The sequence below is a fragment of the Podarcis filfolensis genome, assembly GCF_964270895.1.
Source record: "Podarcis filfolensis genome assembly, chromosome: 10".
Lineage (NCBI taxonomy): Eukaryota > Metazoa > Chordata > Lepidosauria > Squamata > Lacertidae > Podarcis > Podarcis filfolensis.
The window spans coordinates 48,360,828-48,383,206 of NC_139612.1; the positions used below are offsets into that span (position 1 = coordinate 48,360,828).

Sequence of the window (22,379 nt, forward strand, 5' to 3'; positions counted from 1 at the left end):
ATATGTGATGAGGCCACTCCAAGATTAAATCCACACAACTGCTGCAGTGTCTAATATTGCCCTAAGATGCTGTTAGTGGTAGATTTACATAATCACTAATCAGTTTGACAGTGGGACTTGAAATTATTCAGATCAGTTAGAAAATGCCTTCAACCCAATTAGCTTAGCAGGTAAGCCCTGCTCCTTACCACTGTTGGCTATGAAGTTCCTTTCAAGTAGAGTGAAGCTGCAATTGCTGGACTACACTATGGGGCTTATTTTTCATTTTGTGCAGTATTATGCAAGGTATTTAAAGTCTAGACTTGATGTTAATGTGCACAGACTAGGTATCTTAGTTATCCCTCAGGTTACTATAGAAGAAATGAAGAGGGACGACTTCTGTGCTATACAGTAGTGCTGAAGCTGCTTGGGCATGCATCATGAAATCCTTGGGAATAATATATATATATAGAGAGAGAGAGAGAGAGAGAGAGAGAGTGTGAGTGTGTGTGTGTGTGTGTGTGTGTGTGTGTGTGTGTGTGTGTGAAGCCTTTAGGTACTTCCATGGCTCCAGCCTGCATTAAATTTCTTTTTGTTTCCTCTTAACTAGCTGTTTTTCCACATTTCATATTGTTTAATAGTGTGCTTGCACAAACCTGCTACACGTGTTTGAAGAGCAAGTTGCGATACAACACAAATAGTATTATGGGTTGTATCCAACCAAGTTCTGTTCAGAGCACACCCACTGAAATTAATGGACCTAAGTTAGTCAAGGGCATTCATTTCTATGTGTCTACTCAAGCACTGGATACAGCCCCTAATGCCCTTTTTCTTGTTGTCTGATATGAGGAAGCACAGCTGAGAGATCCACTAAGAACTTTTTCTTAGAAATGGTATTTTTAGGCACTGCTGTTCCAGCTTCCAGTTACAGTCTTGCCCAGACCTCCAAGCTACTCTATCTTATTCTTAAACTGTTCTCATCCCCTGAACTGCTCTTTTTTGTTTCTCCTGGCTGTAACTGAGCCTTTAGTCCTTGAGTTCCCCTCCATCCTATTGCTTGCCATATGTACATCTTGCAGGAGTCTTCAACAATGTTTTTCCAAAATGAGGGGCAAATAGTTGGGGTACTCTTTCCCAGTTGGTGCCTTCCAAATGCATTGGATTACAATTTCCAACAGGCCTAACCAGCATGGCTAATGATCAGGAACAATAGGAGATGTAGTCCAAAACATATGGAGGGTACCAGACTGGGGAAGGAAGGCAGGTCTAGGGAATCTACCTAATGTTCATAAACTGTTCTTTAGAAGTAGACCTTTGACAAAACATAGCTGAAAAGCGACTAGCTAACTTTTTACCTTTCACCTATGTCTTCAGCAGTCCCAGTTATAAGCATTTCTTTATTGGAGGCTCCCAAGCTGTTTATGGCCTTTAGGTTATCTTAAAAACAAGCTTGCAACTGCAGCTTAGCCTACTTGTTTGTGTCCAGGGGCATGCAGTAAAGAAGGGAGGCTGAGCCAGGAATGGTCACTGGAATGTCTGCGTTTGTGCACAACATTTCTCCTTTGTGTTGGACCAACACTTGCTTTTGGATAAGGGAACATCCCAGGAAAGTAGTGCTGGCAGATGGCAAAGGGCTGTGCCAAAGGGATAGGTTACATTTCTGAGTAGGTTTAAAAAAGGCTTTAAAAAAGTTGTATATTATTATAAATCTGTATTGAAATTTTGGAGAGCTTTAGTTGATTAAGATACTCTGATGACACTGAATGTTCAGAACTGCTGCTGCTATCTAGAACTAGTGATTAAAAATAGTTAAAGTCCCAAGAGCCTGAGGCTGGCTTTATGCTATGAAACTAGCTGTCGCTTTAGCCAAGTTGCCAGACCTTATAAAACTCACAGTGGAGCAGGAAATGAGGGATAATTATTACAACATGAAAAGGCAATGGTGTAGCTATAGATTCCTGATCATGGACAACTATTAGCTTGTTTCCTTTGTGGTTATGAGAAGTTCAGGATCAGTGGCTTTTTTTTTTTAAAAAAAGGTTGTTGAAGGCGTGGCAGATCCTTGTTCCAATCTGAGCCAGACAGTACTAATGTTGTTGGAGCAGTGCTGGTTCCTTCTGTCTAACCCTACCCCTTGCAGCCCTTTCTTCTAGCTGCTTTGGTCCTATCCTGGCCCTCAGATAGAAATGAATTTAATTCAGGAAGAAAATCACTTGTGGGGAATGCCAACAGCCTCCTCCTTCCTGCTCTTGATCCGTTAGAAACCACTTGCCCTACTTTTCTGTCTGCTCCTGGGATAGTGGTGGTCTGCATTCAGAGACAAGGAGCTACTGCTGCTTGTGTCAGGTATCAAGCTTTTGCACTTAAATGTGGACCAGAAAGATGATACAGAAGCAATGTCCATGAAGAGAGAGTGCTTTAGAAGAAAGAAGCTTAGCATTGATGCAAATTGCAGAGTCCGTGAAAGAATGAGAAGGCATGATCATAGATGAGAGGGGTGTTGACTCTGACACATACGTCTTGCATGAACTTGACTGGGATGGTAAAACCAGCAGAAGAGGCAGCCTTGCTTTCAAATCTAAGTAAATGGGAATAGTGTTTGTACCTGTGGCACAGCAGGGAAGCGTTTAGTTATTGGCTCTGATCTGCTGCTGTGGAGGTATTGTTGGCAGTACTTTGGGCTCCTATGCTGAGCATTCAAAGCCTGCGGGGATAGGAACTTTTGCTTCAATATTGTCATCTTGTGCAATGTCCCAGGCCTGTCTCTTAAGATCCTGTTGCCCAGGGAGACATGGTGAACTCTAAACCAAACCCTTTGAGCAGCAGGGCTGGGCTGGAGTCTCTGAAGCCACTGCTGTCATCTTAAAGTGGGATTACTCTACTGAGTGGTCACGAAGAATGTGTTCTCCCTCTGGAATGTTTTCCTTGTGGGCATGCTGTCTCTTTCCTATGCTGAGAAGGCATGTACTGCACACATGGTAATAGGAAACAACAGTTTCAGAAAGCATACTATGCTACATTTAGCTTGGAATAAGATATATTACAAACTTTTTAAGCTTTGGGTTGCTGCCAGTTGGGCTTAAGTGTGCTTCAGATGGAGTTTGAAACTAATAACCACCTCTACACCCCTCCCCATAACACAATATGCTATTTCCATGCACCAGTTCCCATACTCTGTAAGCTGAACTAATTAATATCAGCTTCACTCTTGAGTGCAACGTGTCCTAGGACTTAACTCTGCAGTTGGTTTGTAATGGCAGGAGTGGGCTGTCACTACTGTGGAGTTTCCATACCACTATTCCACCCCTGCCATTGCACTTCTGTATTTCATCAATGGTGATTGTGTGGGGAAAGGGTGGTAAGACTTGAGGGCAAAACATGATTCTTAAGAAATACAATTGTGCAAATAGCTTTCCTAGCTTTGAATGCAAAGTATTTTGCCTTGGCAGTAGTACCCCGTCCCCCAATATCCTAATCTGTTTGCTGGCGTACTTCTGTTTTTGTTGTAACCACAAGCCCATCTAAGTTTGCATGGGCTCCCTAGTTAACCAGTCGCAAGCCTTCTGAGAAGAAAAGCCCAATCGTGGGTTTCCCTTGCCTCCTATTATAAAAATGTTTCCCTTTGATACCATACAGAGGCTAGTAATGACTTGTTGGTCTGCAGCTGGCATTCCTCAAGTCCTGTAGAGGTGAGTCGGGAAGAGTGGAAAAAGGAAATGGTTAAATAATACAATTATTTAATCTAAGAATTGGAAAGCAGCAAAAGCTGAACAATTCATCATGAAGGGAAAGATTACTTGTAAATTTAAAGTGATGTGGAACTTTTAAGAAGAGTCAGTTAATTTTGTGTTAACAGTTGCAACCAATAGGACCAGAATATGGGGAGAATCTTAACATGTGAACCATATGGCTTGAGTTGCATCTTCTATTTGTACATAAAATGGCAGAATTGCTACTGCCTTTCCAATATAGGTACAGTAATTTGTGGACCCTCCTTTGCAACCACACTGATACCAAGAGGTTTATGCCAGTTAAATTTTCACACGTATTTCATGTTGTGGCATATACAATTTATATTTCCTTAGTTCAGAACTTGCTTGACACCAAGTGAATAGTGCAGTTCATATTTTTGAATGGTGGCAGCTCTATACCCTGGGATAATAAACTAAACTTAAAAATGAGTGCTCTGAAGTAGTGCATCCAAGTACTATACAGCTGCAAAAAAAAAAAAAAAGTAGACTACTTGAATGTTGAGAAAGAGCTCGGATTCCTGGAGAGAGAGACTTTAACAGTTACTTAAGGCTGCAATCCTATGCTTACTTACCTAGGTATTAGTTCCACTCAACTCACTGGACCTTGCTTCTGAGTAAACCTGTATAGGATTGCACTGCATATCAGATATTATTGTGACACACCATATTTAGTTTGTGTGAAAGCCTTGACAGTTATTTTCCCCCACTGTCACAGAAAGGCGCCTCATTGCAGATAATATTGCTTTTATAAAAAAGTGTGTGTGTATGTGAGTGTTGTGAAATACGCATCATTGAAACAACGGCTGTGCCTGTATGAGGAGCAACTTGAACTTGTGAACTATAGAGCCCTCTGGCTTCTCACTTGTGTTATAATGTGGTTCTCCCAACTCAGCATTCACTTTTGATCTTGCAACTAATTTTCAGTTGCTCTGACTCCTCTTTTACTGCGCAACATCAGCAACAGGATATTGCTAATCAGAGTGCCTCTCATTTCATAATTTCAAAAGTCAAGGAGTGTACTGCTGTACTTGTCACCTCAATTAATCACTGAGTACTTTCAACAGATTTCTCTGCTTCAATTGCTCTGTGTTACAGAATGCACAGGTATGGGGAATACAGTAATGCCCCCACGTACAATTAAATTGGAGAAAATTGGGCATAAAGACTTCAGATGACAACTTTGCATGTCCAAAGGAATTGTGAGACATGAATGTGCTTTTGCCATGTTTGACAAATGAAGCTCAAACATCTTTATAAGCTGTAGAAATTTCTACATGCCTCTGTCTTTAAGTACTGTAGTTTGTGTGCTTCAGATTTTGAGAGTAATTGAATGTGTTGCTCCTGAGAATCAGAGGCTCAGTTTCTCCACAGATTCAGGAGAATACCCAGTGAATCGGGCTTTGTCCTGTAAGCAATAGGTTTGAGATCATGATCACATAGTGCACTTTCACCACCTCACCCCTTGCTTAACCTACACACTGCACTTACCAGTTAGGTAGCATTTGCTGTGTAATTATATCTTACTGTTTCCCCCTCCCCCTTACACTTGAGCAAACCGTGCTCAGACTGCTTGAGCAATAGAAGCTTGGTTCCATCAGAACAAAGTGCAGTATAACTCTGGGAACAACTTTCCCCCAGAAATTTCATTACAGACTTCATTTGGGCTATTCTGTTGCAAGGCTTTGCATTTGTAACTGCTTAGGTCCTGTTAGGGCTCAATAGTTAAATACTCCAAACTGGTGAAAATAAACTGTCATCGTTCCCTGAAGATGAGGCTTTAACTACAACTGAAAAGGTTATTGTCTTCTCACTCTCCAGCAACTTTGCCTGGGGCATGTTGTGCAGTTACCTATTTGCAAGAGCGTGCAATGCTTAAATCAGGAAAAACTGTGTGGGTTAATATTCATTGGATACATTCAAGTAGCATGGTCATTTAGAGACAAAATTTACTGTGTGCTAAGCAGTCTTTCTGCTTATACTCTTTTATATTAATGTGCTGACCTTGATGAGCGATGGCAGAGTCCCAAAAGCAATTCTGTGGCCTCCGATAAAGTAAACTGCAGGCCAAGGGGGTAATACAAATAGTACTGGAGAAATAAACTGCAAGCAGTGTGTCCTGTTTTTCCAGATGCTTCTGAAGCCTAAACGAAGCTTCACTTTTTTCAGGGGGCAGGTTCTCACAAACCTTTAATACTAGAAATCCTGCAGAAAGGGTTCAGCAAATGGAATGTCTAGATTCCTGAAAGGTAGACTGTATCTCACCCTCTCCTTCCCAGTCTTGTGGTGCAGATGGTGTATTCAGTTGTCAGCCTTCATCTGAAACACCTGGATCCTGTAGAAAGCTTAGGAGTTGAGAACGAATCTCTTGTGCGTGTTCAGCAAATAGGTTCTTAAGATGTTCCCTAAAAGAGAGATGCCGGTTCCATAGTGTGTGGGGCGCATGGTATAACTATGGGAAGGTGGGTGGGGCGCTGGTGAACTAGGAAATCCCTGGTTCGAATGTCAGTGTTTAGTTACGTACCCAGTAGGTGGCACAGTGCAGCTCAGATTCTGCAGAATACTAATTGTGTGTTGCAACTCCATGTTATGGCTGGGTGAGATGTTTGCCAAATCCTTACTGTTACCACACTCTTCTTGTGCAAGCTGCTTTTACCCTTTGCAGCAAAGGGGAACATATTGGGGGAGGTGATTTAGTAAGAAGAGTTCACTTTCCACCTTCTGTTAGAATTTGGTAGTCATGCATGAGTCTGCTGTTGTCATGACGTTTGGCTCTTATACAGTTCTGTGTTCTCTTGACTTCCCATTTTAAATAGGAGAACAACAACCTACTCTAAGAAGGTGACTGTAAGGATTACTGGGAATATATGTGACTCCTTGGAGCAGGGATGTGGAACCTGTGGCTTTCCAGATGTTGTTGGGCTCAGTCCCATCAACCCTAGTTGACATAGTCCAGTGGTCAAGGCTGTAGTTCAGCAGCATCTGTGTGGGGTGTGTCAAAGTTTGCCCATTCCTGCCATATGCCTCCATCAAATATATACACCACAGAGGCTGCATTTGTATTCCCTCCCATGGCTGATTATGGTGTTAATTAACTTTTGTAATGTCTGCATGAATGGCTAGACTAAGATGCAACTCCTCCCACCTTTCCCATTGTCTCCACTTCACATCTGTACCGAAAGGACTGTGGCTGTGGTACACTACAATATTATGAGTAAGGGAAGGTGAAGGTCCTTCACTTGAAATGTTTTTTTGCTCATGTGAGAAAGAAATGTTTGCTCTGAGAATGCTGAAACGCCCTGCAGTCTCCCTTAAACCTATGTGCTTGAGATGATCTGAATTGCTTCTAGATGTCTTGGTTATGACTGAATCAAAGTGTGGATGGTAACAGGGACCACACACCTGTAACTAGCCCAGCTTTACAATAGAATGGTAAAGAGCAGGAGCGGGCAGGAGCACAGGAAAGAGTCTCTCCCAAACTACTGCTGTTGCATGTGCTCCAGCAAATCTCATTATGGTCTCTTCCAACATCAAAGGGGTGGCTACCTGCCCAATACTCTTGCTGTTTAGCGTTCCGCCATGACTGCAGATGTTGATGCTATATCTGTAATTAGCAGATCAGTTCTAGGAACAAGCTGGATTCTGCACAGTGGACCCAAACTTCTTTCTTAGTTGAGTTTTACTGTTCAGTTTAACATTTATGTTGGCTTCCACTAATTTGTATCATCTTATTGTACAGCAGGAGGTATCCAGTAAGATAATGCTTGCTTAGAGTAGGGGATTCACCAGCTGCTCCATTGGAGAGTCTGTGCACTTTTAACAGCTTCCATTATTAAAAAAAAAAAAAATAGCGCTGGGAGAGCACTCCGCAGCCCAGTGCACTCCATGGTCATGGTCAGGGCTGTTGAGAATCTTTATCCAAAACCTCTGGGGGGGGCATCAGGTGGAAAAAGCTGCTTTAAATTGAAAGAAAAGTCCTGAAAAACACATTAACTAGCAAATACTCAAATGGTCAAAATCTGTTCTGCATTGATAAAAATGGAGCAGCATCAGTAGCAAGCAAAAAAAAAAAAAAAAAGGAGGAAGGGGAAAATGTGATGTGCTACAAATAAATGTGTGCTGCGAACTTGAACAGTTATTTGTAGCATTGGAAGTTTATTCCTTCTTCCAGCCCCTTTAACTAAATCCTATGCCTTGTGTGTGTGTGTAATATAAAATATAATTTTCTTGAAAGCAGACATAATATTCATTGGACACATTCAAGTACCATACCCCCGTCAGTCTGAGACCAAATTTCCTGTTTGTTAAGCAGATTTGTTGCTTATGGTCTTTTATATTAATTTACTGACCTGGTTGAGCAATGGCAGAGTCCCAAAAGCAATTCTGTTCAAGTGGACTTGAATGGTTGAAAAGTATTTCCTGTGATAAACATTCAACAGTTGGTTAAAATGTGGTACCTTTTCACAGCTCATAATGCTGATAAAGTGATGTGCAGATCATGTTAATGATACCGATAAGGTGCAGTCCTTGATCTCTCATCATTTTTCCAGCATACATTCAGTGTTTAATAAGTTACCTTTTCTGGAAGTAGACAATACGGACCTGTGCTAGAGCTGACTTTCGCCAAGTATGGAACACTAAATTAGGTAACATAGTTGTTTTTAATAATGCATTTTTTTAAAAAAAACATTTAACAGGTGACAACCAATAACAAAATGGACATAAAGAAAGAAAGAAAAACAAGTACAGAATCCAAGTTATTCCATGGAGAGAACTCATAGTTGTGACAGCATAAAGGGGCAATAGGTTCAGTTAGGGTGTATGATTACAGTACTAGTGTGTGTCACTTGGTGTACTGCTGATAATTGCTGTCAGGATGTGGTGTGAGCTTTTTCACATCCTACACCTGGCCTGTTGCCATTTCCTGTTAAAGCTTACAGTCTCTACTAGATCATCATATGTGTGACTTAAGGAAGGTCTAACATTTTTCCTTTTCTCGGTCCCTTGCTGTTCATCTTACAGACATTGTCCCACCCTTACTCTGTTGTTTACACTCTTCTTTTTGCGTTTAGTAATGACAGACATTAATAGTTCCTTTTTTAGTTTTCAAATGTCCTACAGTCAAGGAACACATAGATTTGCTTTTCACAGAAGCCCTGTGAACTAAAGTGGATTCTGAAAACACTCCAAGGTTCCTTCTCTCCTTATGCTGGCTAGGTCTTTTCAGTCTTGCCACCTTCTGTGTGAATTTGGTCTGTGCTCAGGAGCATGTTTAATATTCCCCCATGGCTGTACATGATGTGGCTCCCTGAGAAACTCCTAATAAGATTATGGTTGCTATTGGATCAGTTACCTGGATCAGAGCTCATAAACTATTCTAGTAGAACCTGAGCCCATTTTCTGTGCACTCTTAAGGCTTTTCACGTACTTGACTGCACACACAGTTTGGCACACACCTGTTTGTGAAATGTATGGATATGTTGGTATGATTCCACTGCTGTAAGAATGCCCCCTCCAATAATATTTTCTTCATAATTTGTATTATGAATTGGAAATGTTTGACAATTACTTCTTGGAAAAAGTGAACTCGAGTAATTGGTCATCTTTGTGAACAATATTACAACAGGGGCCCCTTCTCTGCTAAGATGGGGAGAAATAGATTTATGTGCTGCTGGGGCAGGCGAGGTGGAAAAACTGTGGCCTGCTAGATGTCGTTGGACTGCAACTCCCATTGCCCCCGCTCATTGGCATGGCTGCCAGAGCTTAAGGGATTTGAATTTCAATTCTAGGTCCTTGCTGCTGAAGATACCTAGTGACTAAGATGTGCACAGAACATGGAAGTAAAATTTCCAGAATGCCATGCACCTCAAAGGCTGTCAACCAAAATAACTCTTTTTCTCTGAAGGCATGAGGAATGACAAAACCATGCCAGATGTATTCTAAGCAGAAAGGGCCTAAAGAAATAGAAGAATATTTTAAGCTGACTATACAGCTCTTCAGTTAGTTTTCAGGAAATGATGAAACTGAAAGTAACCAAATTCAGCTGGAAGCGCTCATTCTCCTGGTGTGTCTTGCTCAATTATGGCCAAAAAAGGCAAGTAGTTAGATTCTTGGAAGTTGCAATTGCAGGAAGCTGGGTAGCAGAAGTTTAGACTGCAGCTGTTGTCTTGCCAGCCTTGATACAATTCTGAATACAGCACAATGAATTATTCCCCACCTTTTCCTTTGGCTCCTGAGTGACAAATTTATGGACCTAAATCACCAGAGTTTTCTCCTATTTTAGCAAAGACCTGTGGCATATTTTTGGCTCCAACACTATGATTAGGCATCATGAAGCATGGTGTATCACTGGAAATACTTGGCTCTAGGATAGTTCTTGTTTGTTTGAAGAGCTTTTATTGGGTTTTACAAAATGTAACTTTTTGCTTTTTGATGTCTCCAGCAAATTCTTCCAGTATGAGCTTCACATTGGTTTTATTGCATTAAATATAGCCCCAGCACATTATTCCTGTTTAATTGCTTCTAATTTGCATCTGGTTGGTCACTGTGAGAGGATGTTGGACTAGATGGGCGATTGGCCTGATCCAGCAGACTCCTCTTATGTTTTCAATTTCTAGCAAAATCCAAAGTGCCTTGTTTGCATAGTTAATCATAAGTAAATGCATATTTAGGTGAATGCAAGCTGTCTAAACACTTGCCTTTGAGACTAAGGTGACATAAAACTGATGGCTTTCTTTCTTTCTTTCTTTCTTTCTTTCTTTCTTTCTTTCTTTCTTTCTTTAAGGCTTAATGGAAACGTATATCCACAGTACATCCTTGATCAAGTCTTGCTGCAGTTTACCAACTATTTTGTAACTTGGTTGACTCTGGAGGGAGACCACTTTGTATTCTAAATGTCTTCATGGGCAGCTTTGGCTAGCAGCATGCAGCAGTATTGACACTGTGGTGTGCAAAGGCTGGCTGAAAAGCTTGGTTCTTGACGGCTGTATGCATGCACACACAATGCAGAGAGACAGGACGTTTGTAAGGTTTTGAAATACCTAATACAATGGACCACTTGTGTTGCATAGTGAGCCACATAAAGTGGCAAGTATAAAATTACTTTGCCTTTTACCTCCTAAAGTAGTTCTGAGGTTTTTTTTCTCCTTGTGGAAAAATAGAAGTGGCTACCTGGCAGCCACTTTTTTCTAATCTCACAGCCCTGCTCTAGTCAGGGTGAGTCTCCTGCCAGCCTGGAGGTTTTACTTTTACTTTCAGGCTATTAACAGATGCCACAAGGGATTGAGTGAGGCTGGCAGCCCAAGTTAAATCATTTGTAGGCATAATAGCAAAGAAAGGAATTCTAATTTCTAGACAGGAAGAAAAGACTACCTGCTTTCCTACCTACCCATGCTAGGGCTGCCAGTCTGTAAATAGCTGCTGTATGCTGTAAATAACTGTAGACCACTGTAGACTTAGTATTTCTTCAGATATCTTACATTTGTTCCAGGGAACTGACAAATGTTGATAAGAAATCGGGTTGTGTCATATCTACTGAAAAGTTATTAACCTTAGCAAGTTTTTCATCTCTGTACGTATTTCCTATGATTTGGCATAACTTAATATCATTTTACAGTTTCATTGGGGTAGAACGTGTATATTCTCCTCAGGTGTGACCCATCCATTTTAAATAGCTGTTTTTAACTGAGGGGAAAACCACTTTGACTATGTGGAGCTGCCCGCCCCCCGTCTAGTTAAGGCCTAGGGGGAGGAGGCTAATTGTAGCACTACCACATTGTGTTGATATGTAGTTGCCAGCTTCTTGTGTGTGCCTTCAAGCTTGCTTGCTTGAGTAATTGGATGCTTTTATGCATCTGGTTTCTGCCTATTTGTGACCCACAGGGGCTAATGAATCTGTGGGGAAGCAACAGGTGAATAGTTTATCTGGGCATGCAACTTGGAGTCAATGGCCTTGTCTACTCAAAACTCCTTTACAAGGACTTAAAATATCTATACAGTCATCTCTAGTGTTCTTGCCTCTATAGAGTGTTTAAGCTGACAACATGAGCCTACTTCTAATGATTGCATGGCATTTAAGCAGTAACATGGTCAAAGATTTGAAATCGATGTTGGTGAGGGAACTGGTGCCTATTTCAGGTGACTCAAAGGTTGTAGTGTCAAAATGTTGGCAAGGTAATAACATTGCAACTTCTTCTTTTCATAGGTCCCTGGTTATAAGCCACCATGGCTCAGAGAGATGCTGACAAATACCTCTATGTGGATAGAAACTTCATCAACAACCCTCTTGCTCAGGCTGATTGGGCTGCCAAGAAGCTGGTGTGGGTCCCATCAGAGAAAAATGGTTTTGAGCCTGCTAGCTTGAAGGAAGAAGTAGGAGATGAAGCCATTGTGGAGCTTGCAGAGAATGGGAAGAAAGTGAGAATCAACAAAGATGATATCCAAAAGATGAACCCACCCAAGTTCTCGAAAGTAGAAGATATGGCTGAACTGACCTGCCTGAATGAGGCCTCAGTGTTGCACAATCTGAAGGAGCGATACTACTCAGGGCTTATTTACGTGAGTAATGACTTTTTCTGCTAGTTATAGGATCTAACTAAATCTTTCATGTCCCCAGTCTTGTACAATTTTCCCTTGTCTACATTCTCATTAAACTAAACAGTACTTTCCCTAGTAGAGTTTTTGTAGAACATTGTGATGGAGTGGCTAGACTCTTGTGTGTTTGTGTTGGAAGATATATTAGAAATCATGTACAGCGTTTGATACTAGCTGAACACACCCTTAATGTGACACCTGACTTGCTGCTTCTGTATCTGGAACCTCAGTATAAAAGAGCAGTAAAACTAAGACTGCAAAATAGCAAAGCTCAGCTGCGCATAAGGCAGTTGGGATATAAAAAAGTACTGTCGTCTACTTTCAACCAATCAGAATGCTGAAAACTAAGAACCTCTGAATTGCCTAGTTGTTGCACTTCAAGCCTCCAACATGTGGTGCTGTGAACAGGTGATTCTCGGTCAGGGGAGGAGTGGAGCTTGCAGACAAAGATAAACTCCTCCTGGAAGCAGAGTCAAAAAGTACTTGTATTTAAAAAACAACAACAAGCAAACCCAAAACAATTAGTAGCTAGCAAGCCTTCTACCAATTTCCAGTTTGTCACACAGCTAAACCAGCGAGTGGCTGGGCACTGTGTTTGGTATCCTGAATAGTGGATAGAAAAAGAATGAAAGAAACATTATAGAGTACAGGTAAGAGAGATGCCATGAATAGTCTTCTCTATGCTGGCTGGGTTACCATGCAAACAGGAAATGCCTAAGGACCCCTGAAGAGGAGCCCTTTCCACCCCCTATAGCCTCAGTTCTGTACTGAGGCTGTACACCCTATTCTCCACTAGCCAGCAGTGAGCTCTCCATCCTTGGGCGTGTTGCAAATCTAAGACACCATACTCAGATTTTTTTTTCCTCTTGAAGGCAATGCCTGATGCTCTACCAGAACGATGCTTCACAGTAAGGCCCAACTCAGTTCAGAATATACTGAGCAGGTAGCTTGAATTCAGCTCTCGTCAAAAGTGGCAGCAATGCTCTCATGAGCTTGATGCCATGGAAACAAGAATATTCAATTGTTCATACGTGACTTAGCATGGACTCTGTTCACTGGTAAGATGCTGACACTGTTTACTTGTTGGCATTATTGCTCCATCTCCCGCACTGAATAGAGACTGTAGAGATAACTGCTCAGCTGGAAAAGGGGGCCCTGCAGCAGTTGTGGTAGAGAATGCATACAATGTGCTGATACCTAGGGACATATGAAGTTAACTTCTGCTGTGCCAGACCCTTAGTATATTTAGCTCAGTACTGTTTACACTTACTGACAGCAACTTCCTAGAGTTTCAGGCAGAGGTCTCTCCCAGCCCTACCTGGAGATTTACCTTCTGCATGCAGAGTGATTGTTCTACCACTAAGCTTTCCCCCCTAAAGTAGTAAAGTGTTAGGGCATATAAGGGTGGGCTGCTGTGCAGCTCATAATGGGTAGAGAGGTAGCAACTGTGTGTATGGTTTTTAGGCACTTGCTCTTCTGAAGCTCTTGTGCTTATTCCTGGGAGACAACTGCAGTCAGTTGTCACCTAGGTAAAGGTAAAGGGACCCCTGACCGTTAGGTCCAGTCGCGGACGACTCTGGGGTTGTGGCGCTCATCTCGCTCTACAGGCCGAGGGAGCCGGTGTTTGTCCACAGACAGCTTCCGGGTCATGTGGCCAGCATGACTAAGCTGCTTCTGTCGAACCAGAGCAGCGCATGGAAATGCCATTTACCGTCCCGCCGGAGCGGTACCTATTTATCTACTTGCACTTTGATGTGCTTTCGAACTGCTAGGTTGGCAGGAGCTGGGACTGAACAACAGGAGCTCACCCCATCGCGGGGATTCGAACCGCCGACCTTCTGATTGGCAAGCCCTAGGCTCAGAAAAAAACTCTGGCCTTATTGGCATACAGGAGATTGAGAGGAGGATTGCAGTTGTCTTGGTGGATCTAATTTTGGGGTACTAATCAGTTTGACAGAGAGCTATGGTTCACAATTGGCCAAGGGTACAGGAGGAGAGAAATTGGTGTTTGTCCTGAGTTCTATATTCAGGGCACTGATTGGATCAAAGCATATGCCACTGCTGCCTTGTACATAAGCTGCAGCTGAGCCCGACTCTGTAAAAGGGATATTTTGCCAGACTTCACTGATTTCCATTTGTTCCCTTCAAAGTGTTTCATTCTAACATTCATTTAGCTGTTTGTTGCTGTCACATGGATCAGCCCTTCTGTGCTCCCCATACATGGACTCTTGTAAGACTTTGCACAGTGAAGTCTTTGTCACATGTGGCAGTCTGCCTACACAGTTTCTCCCCTTTGGAATGGGGAATGGCACATATCTGTCTTTCTTTGCTTTACAGCACATAAAAAAATGAAGGTTGTCAGTGTGTACATGTAGTAAAATAGACATGTGCAATTTTTCACATTGATGGCTAGTACAGATCTTTTGTACCATGACTTTAAGCTAGGCAGTGTACAATTAAGGATATTTATATATAGACTATTTTTTTCTCTGAGGCTATACTTGCCAGTAGGGACGCGGGTGGCACTGTGGGTTAAACCACAGAGCCTAGGACTTGCCTATCAGAAGGTCGGTGATTCGAATCCCCGTGACGGGGTGAGCTCCCGTTGCTTGGTCTCTGCTCCTGCCCACCTAGCAGTTTGAGAGCACGTCAAAGTGCAAGTAGATAAGTAGGTACCACTCTGGCAGGAAGGTAAATGGCGTTTCCGTGTGCTGCTCTGGTTCGCCAGAAGCGGCTTAGTCATGCTGGCCCCATGACCCGGAAGCTGTATGCCGGCTCCCTCAGCCAATAAAGCGAGATGAGTGCCACAGCCCCAGAGTCGTCCGCGACTGGACCTAATGGTCAGGGGTCCCTTTACCTATACTTGCCAGTGTCTCTATCACAGTTCTGACCCACTCAACATTTTAGTATTTTCTTTCCTTTGATAGTTTTGTGTGTTTGGAAAATAAGCATCATGTATGAGCCAAGTATGGAGCAAGTATTAGTGGCAAAATATCTGCTTTGCATGCAGAAGGTCCCAGGTTCAATCCCCAGGTAGAGCTGAGAGAGAATCCTGGCAGCAATGCTGAAGAATACTGCCAGTGGCTGTAGAAAATGCTGAGTTAGAAGGACCAATGGCCTCACTTGGTATAAGGCATCTTCCTAGGTTCCTATGTAGTAACTAATTGTCTCCTAATCTACAAGTTTTGTATGCAGTTTTTTAGTTCAACAGTGACTCAGTCAGTGCTCTAATTTTCAATTCATTTGGGCCTGTGCTAATCTTTACTGGGTGATGATTAAGAAAAGGAAATCTAACCCTTGAGATTTAAGATGTATTTTATACCTTGAGTTGCCATGGCTACTGGCCCTGACAAGTATATTTGCACGGAGTAGTTCCCCAGATACAATATTCCTGATAATGACATTCACTCATCAGTGACCTGCTTAAAATTTATTTCTGTTACTTGTGATCTTATGGATTCCAAGATCATTCCAAATAAATTAATGTTCAGAAGTAGTAATGAGTCCCCCATTGTCTGACTGGAAGAGATTCATACACCTACAATGACATGCATATGTGTTGTTTTTAGAAAGACCTGATCCTGTAAAATGCAATGTGTTTACAAGTTTGCCCAATTTTTATTTTCTATTCCTTCCTGTCTCCTGATATGATACACCCTTAACCTTTCTGCCTTATAAGGAACTTCTCAAAATGCATCTCTTCCTTTGCGTTTCCTGAGGTTTAGTTAGGCAATAATTTTAAAACATTACATTCTTACTAATCTAGCTGCTATGGCTATGTAGTTCAGTTTCAGTGAACCTTTTAATGTTTATTTTTCTTTAAGCAGCAGCTACAATAAATAACTTTTTACTGTTAATATAGCTAACTTTTTTTGTACAGATTTAAAGCCTTTTTGCTTCCATTTATCATGATCGCTCACTAAGATGGTATTGGGGTTGTTAACTCTGATTTACAGAGGACTCTGTGGCATGTACAATTTCCTTGGGTCACAGTGCTTTTTACCCAGTGATACTTAATCCAGCTACACTTTATATTATAGAAACCTCCCCTGCAAAGTGGGGTATCTGAACGTTGCTTTGTTCCAACAGCCTTGGTGCAACCTGAAACCTGTTGTCACCAAAGGTTAATCTCATGAAGTCTGCAAGTCAGTCTATTACAGTGTGCAGACTTTGTGGTTTTAGCAGTACTGTACCTACTCTCTACTCCCCACTCCCCCAGCAAGTGTTTTGCTCAACCTTTCTTTATTTTAGATGGTTTCTGTACCAATTCATATTTTCAGAAAAACCTCTAAGTGGTTTACAGCATGTCTCAAGGTGGGGATTCTCAGACTGGGGGGCAAATTTGGTCATCCAGGCTCCTCTGTGTGGGCCTCCAAACTGTTCCCAGGCCACAAGCTTCACTGGCTCTGCTTCACATCCAGAGTTGTTGCTTGGCAGGTGTCCTTGAACTCTGATAATTCCTCTTGCTTGTATTGGTGGATAGTAGAGAGAGATGTGTGTAGAAACTGGCCTGTTGTACAAAGCTAAAATAAAAGAATCATTGCCTTCCCACTTTTGTTTTTGGCTCCACACACTACTGGGATGTGGTCCCTGCAAGGTTGCCCAGAAGGCATTGTGGCCCATTGGCACCTCAACAGAAAACATTACAAATGAAAATCAAATACAAGAGGTGCACAATTAAAACAGCAACAAAACAAAATATACTCAACATTAAAAAAATAGAGCCAACAGTTACATTCAAAAATACAGTCAGGATTCCACAAGTAAAAAACAAATGAACAGCTAAACAGGTCATTGAGGTAGGTGCCCCCCTTCCCTCCACATTAAAGTCCCCAGTGTATTCTTAACACTTGCCAGTCTGATGAAAGTTTACATATTTAAGCCCCCACCCCTGTAAATTTGGTATTTTTTTCCTATGGGCTAATGCAGCTTTTGGATCATTTACAGGAAATGGATAGATATTCTTAGCAAGAATAAGTGCAACTAAAACGCTCTGTTTCAGTGTCCTATGACAGAGGTGCCTGTTTCAGGACAAAATTTTTAAGAGAAACAGCTTTAATCTCTTACTGTGGTGCAGCCCTCTGAGTAAGTGACTTAGAGTTGGAGTCCTTGAGGTGCTTGAACAGATACAAGGCCCATTCAGATCAGTGCTGTGTCTTCCATGGACTTGTTCAAGAATTTTGCATTTGTCGCTTGGGAGAAACTCCCTCTTATAACTAGTCTTTTTGAAATCAGATTTGTTCTACTCCACTTTTGCTGTTGGATCTCCAGTTCAGTTAGATTTCTAGTATAAAATTGTTACTCTTCCAGTTGATTTTTTTCCATGCTCTCTTGGCTTAAACTGCAATTAATGTGTATTTCCTGTAAACCCTTGGGGTGCCAATTTTTATTAGAGAGCTTCATTTTTTATAGAAACATTTAAAACAAGAACGCAGAACAAAGAGTTGGCAAATTGCGTAACTCCTCCTAGTTTTGCAATTGCTTTGTATTCTCTGCTGTTCCCTGTGATCAAAAGACTATTTTATACAAGCCACAGTATGATGACCACTATCAACTGGAGGCTTATATTTGTTTCTTGTAGAAGTTTCCTCACTTGTAAATATCCAAGTGTCAATTTTGAGCTGTGCATGTCAAAGAGCTGCAGCTGGCTGCTGACACTTAGACCATGCTCATAGCTTTGTTTCCTAGCTGGGCCATTTATACTTGAGGAAATAGTGGTTGCATACAATTCTGCCTTTCGAACATTAAGAAGTATTAAGTGAAGTGCGGCATCTGCTTCCATATTTGCTGTCCCACTTGCATCTGGAAAGGTCAGCAAGGAGGCTGATCTTCTTGGCTACTTTACTTTGCTTGGACCATGAGTTTAGTAGAGGGGGCAGAGAAGGAGGCAGTTCTTCAAATATACTTTGCAGCAGAGTATCCTAGCCTGGTGGGTACAGATGTTGAGAGGAGCAGGAGCTCATCTCTGGTGTCTCGCTGCAGTTGGAAACACTGAGAAGTGTTGCTGCTTCCAGACATCTTGGATGCCATACAATGTCTGGGATGAGCTCTCATCCCTCTGAGGTGGTAGGGGCAGGATTAGTGTATTATAATTGTGGCCAGCCAAAACGTTTTTGCACTTACAACCTTGGGGAAAACAAGCACACAAAGAGGAATTCAACTCTTCCTACTGGCAGTCTTGGGGAACCTTTCGTAATGGTGCCACTGCAAACCGGATAGCATTGTCCCCCCTCCCCACACATTTCCTGACATATTTCTGCTTTGGATATTGAGGGAAATAGTTGGCAACTTCTCACAAAGCCTTTTAATGCTGGGTTAACTCATAATAAGCATTCTATAGAGTTGTGCACAGGCGGTGGTTACTTCTTTCTGCACTGAATGCTGCCTTGGCCTATTAGAGTGAATGAACATTCATATGCATTAAGTGGGATAAAAAAGGAAGTCTGTTCTAACTGCATCAGGATTTTTAAAATTCAGTTTTGTAGCTTATAAGTTAGCATTTAAATTTTGGCCATATGTGTAACACTGGCTTGACATGTAAATGCATCAGTGATAACCAGTGAATGCTGGATCTTCAAGTGTTTTTGCAGTTTACTTCTACCCATACTAGGTGTTTTTCCAGCCTTTTACTTGGAGGAGGTGAAATGCACCTGCTTTCTCAGGTGCTTTAACGTTTTAAAAAAGTTTTAGTTGTAAGGCTTTACAGAGGCTTGGAAATGTGTGGGCAATGCTTCATTAAATCCTGAATGCAAGTATTGCTTGGACTTTAGTGGTAGCTGTAGGTTTTCATCTCTGCCACCCCCACAAATTCTGTGGCTAGCAAAATTAAGTATGCACAAGTTTGCACATAACATGCAGGCAATAGAATGGATTTAAAAATCTGGTGCAGGATATGTACAACTCTTGAGATAGAGCTTTGTTAATATATGTGAGTCTTTTGTTCTGCTCCATGCTGGCACTGAGCTAGTGTCGAAAGATACCTATTGCCTAAGTTTTGCTAAAATGCCACTCATTTTTGTGTACTGTAGAGCTTATAAACAGTGAATAATAATGCAGAGTAAAATGCATGTTTCAGACATCAAAGATGAATAGCCATATTCAAAGTAAATGACAGATGTGATTGTTAGTTCAAAATCTCTGGTAATGGAAGGCAATTATGGCAGCCCAAGTAAATTTTCAGTATGCGATTCTTGTTACCACTCTTGTGAGTTGGGGGGGATGGGAGGCGGGTTATGTGGCGCCGATGAAACTGTAAAACCATGAATGCTTCTAAATTCTTCTTAAATTCCATTTTGCAGACCTACTCAGGCCTGTTCTGTGTTGTCATAAATCCCTACAAGAACCTGCCTATCTACTCAGAAGAAATTGTGGATATGTACAAAGGCAAAAAGAGACATGAGATGCCCCCTCACATATACGCTATTACAGACACTGCCTACAGGAGTATGATGCAAGGTAGGTACATGTTAAAATATATTCTGGCCATGGCAGTGGCTATGCTCAGATGAGCAGGCTCTTGTAGAGTTGCCACTTTTGAAATGTCAAATGTACATAGGGATACAATGTGAGAGTTTCATGTTCGGGTGGAGGTCTGCTGCAGTGCAACTTTTGATTCCAGTCAATCTTCTGGTCTCTGGAAAGCAGCATTCCTCCGTTGCTTTCAGTTCTGCCTAATCCGTGGGGGAGGCTTGATGCAGCAGCCAGTGGTATGGGAGGAATCTGTATTGAGCACAGAAGATGAAAGGCCACAGTGCTCTGCAAGAACCAGAGGCATTCAGGATTAGCTGTTTGTGCCCTAGACTCTATTCAAAGTCTAACAGGCAGGAAATCTTTCATGGTTTTGAGCACTTCTTAAAAAAGCATGGCAAGCTGATGTCTCTGACCCATTCTCAGCATGGGGGTGCAGTTATTTCCCTGAGCTGGTGAAGCAGAAAGACCTGCATGTTAATTGGTTAGATTCCAGCACTTGGTTTAGGGCATGCTAATTGGCAGCCTGCAGAGGAGGAGCAGGGGCTTGCTTGGTTTCAACTAATACCCAAGTTTCTTAACCTTTTTGTAATGCGGCCAGACTGATGTGTCACTGCCTCTTTTTGGAACTGGCATCTTTTTTGGCAGCCCATATAGTTTTATGATGATGAAACTCCCTGCCCCAGGCCAAATCAGCTGGCAGAGGGAGGGGCCTAGAAGTCAGGTATATATATGCATGGCTGCGTCTGAACTCTGGATTTGCTAGGACCTTGGGTGTTAATGTAGGTTGCAATGCATTTAAGAATGCATCAAGATAGGCATCAAGGTGTCCTTCATGAGTTTGCTTGTGTATGTATGAGAGAGAATGAGGAAACAGCCAGTCAGTATCCTTTTATGAGGCTGAACTGCTGCTCCAGTATGTAAATAAGTAACAGTGGAGCCAGAGTACCTTTTATAGGTGGCTTGAACAAACCCAATAAATTATGACAAACTGGAATATGTACAACAGTCTTCCTTGCAAGCCCACTACCATCAGGCTTTTGTTTGCTTCTCCTTGTTGCATTGCAAGCTTGGGATAATGTAGTATGTAGGATTCTGCCATTTTGGGAAAGCAGGGAGGGTTCTTGGAGATCTTTAGGTCTCATTCAATAGCCTTGTGGCTGAGACTTAAAGCTGAAGACTTCCTCTCTCCCCCCTCCCCCAATATCTGTTAAATGTTAAATCTTCTGTGTGAAACCAATAATGTTTACATATTTCAGAAGTTGGGGCCAAGAATGTACTATTTGTTAGTCAAGTCTAGTCTGGCTTGCTTAGTGTAGCATTCCATGTCCCTTTTGAATCAAGTCTTGTTTATGCTAAATCTTTTGTTCTGGACTCTGATTCACAAAGGGAGGTTTAAAAAACAACAACTGGGTCTTTATTTTGTTAAAGGCCATGACTTTCATATAACCCCACCAGCATTTCTCTTAAATGTACTTAAGAGAGAGAAATGATTCTGTTAGCTTGCCTTTAAGAGTGTGGAGGTCAATTTCCTAACAATGATAACCAGGGCAAATAGGCTCCATGTTGGAAATAGCTCATGCTTCACAATTTTCCCTCTCAAAATACTATCTTTTTTTGTAAGTCTGATTATATTTTATCATACCGACAAGTTTGATTATGTTTTATCAATACGGAAAGGATAGGAAAATATATTTAATATGAACAAGGGCTACTAAGGCTGACAAGAGGAAAAAAACACAACACCTCGGCTGATGCCTGACATTGTCGTGGTTGACTTTTGCATACATCTTTACATTTGCTGCAAATTATGCCAGTGGAATCTACATTTTTAAAAGAAAAAGGTAAAATTTGAATGTCACTACATGCTGATTCATATTGCATGTCTCCAGATGTCAAGGTAGATGACAAAAAAGGCAGTTGGTTTAGACAAGCCTTCCAATAGGAGTGGAGTTCTAACATTCTTAGTCGTCTTGGTGTCTCATGATCAACAGCTGTTTTTCCCCAACCAAATTAAACCCACAGAATATAAAAGAGCAATTTTTTTTATGATGCAGACAGGAAGGAATGAGATAGTGTTTTTTAAGTGACTCTCTTTGTATGTGAAACTGCTTCTTGCTGTAAATTCATTTAGTGGGAAATGAAATTAGTTTCTCTTAAAATTCTGCTTTGGTCATGTTCTAATTGTCTCCAGTTAACATAGTGGGAGGTGTGATGAAGACATTTCATCTGTTAATGGTGAGGTCCATCTGACAAGAACAGATGCAAGTTTGCGTATTTTATTCTAGAAGTACATGCACTCAAAATATTGCCTCTTGAAATCTCATGCAATGAGTTGAGTAAGATTTAAAAAGTGAAAGAACCTGTATTGTTTGCTTAAAGATGCAGAAAGGTTGGGGTAACTACTGGACTTTGTTTCCCTAACTGGGGGTCAGCCAGTATTGTTTTGTCCCAGAATCCTAAGTATATCCTAGTACCTAGCAAAGATGAAGCCAATCAAGTCTGAATCTAGATGCTGACCTTTTGACTATAACATCAAGCCAATTCTCCCATCTTTCTCCTACCTGCCCCTTGAAGTGTTGTAGAAAATTC

General features: G+C 41.6%; 1 protein-coding gene across 7 annotated transcripts in view; it reads left to right on the top strand.

The window, feature by feature from the left end:
- MYH9 (myosin heavy chain 9) overlaps positions 1–22,379 on the top strand; it is an 84,209-nt gene that overhangs the window by 19,696 nt on the left and 42,134 nt on the right. For all 7 annotated transcript variants that reach the window (XM_083574008.1, XM_083574006.1, XM_083574005.1 and 4 more), the window contains 2 exons: positions 11,932–12,284; positions 19,619–19,775. In XM_083574008.1, the coding sequence (XP_083430134.1) occupies positions 11,952–12,284; positions 19,619–19,775 (490 nt within the window). In that variant the 5' untranslated portion in view covers positions 11,932–11,951. The remainder of the gene's footprint in view (positions 1–11,931; positions 12,285–19,618; positions 19,776–22,379) is intronic.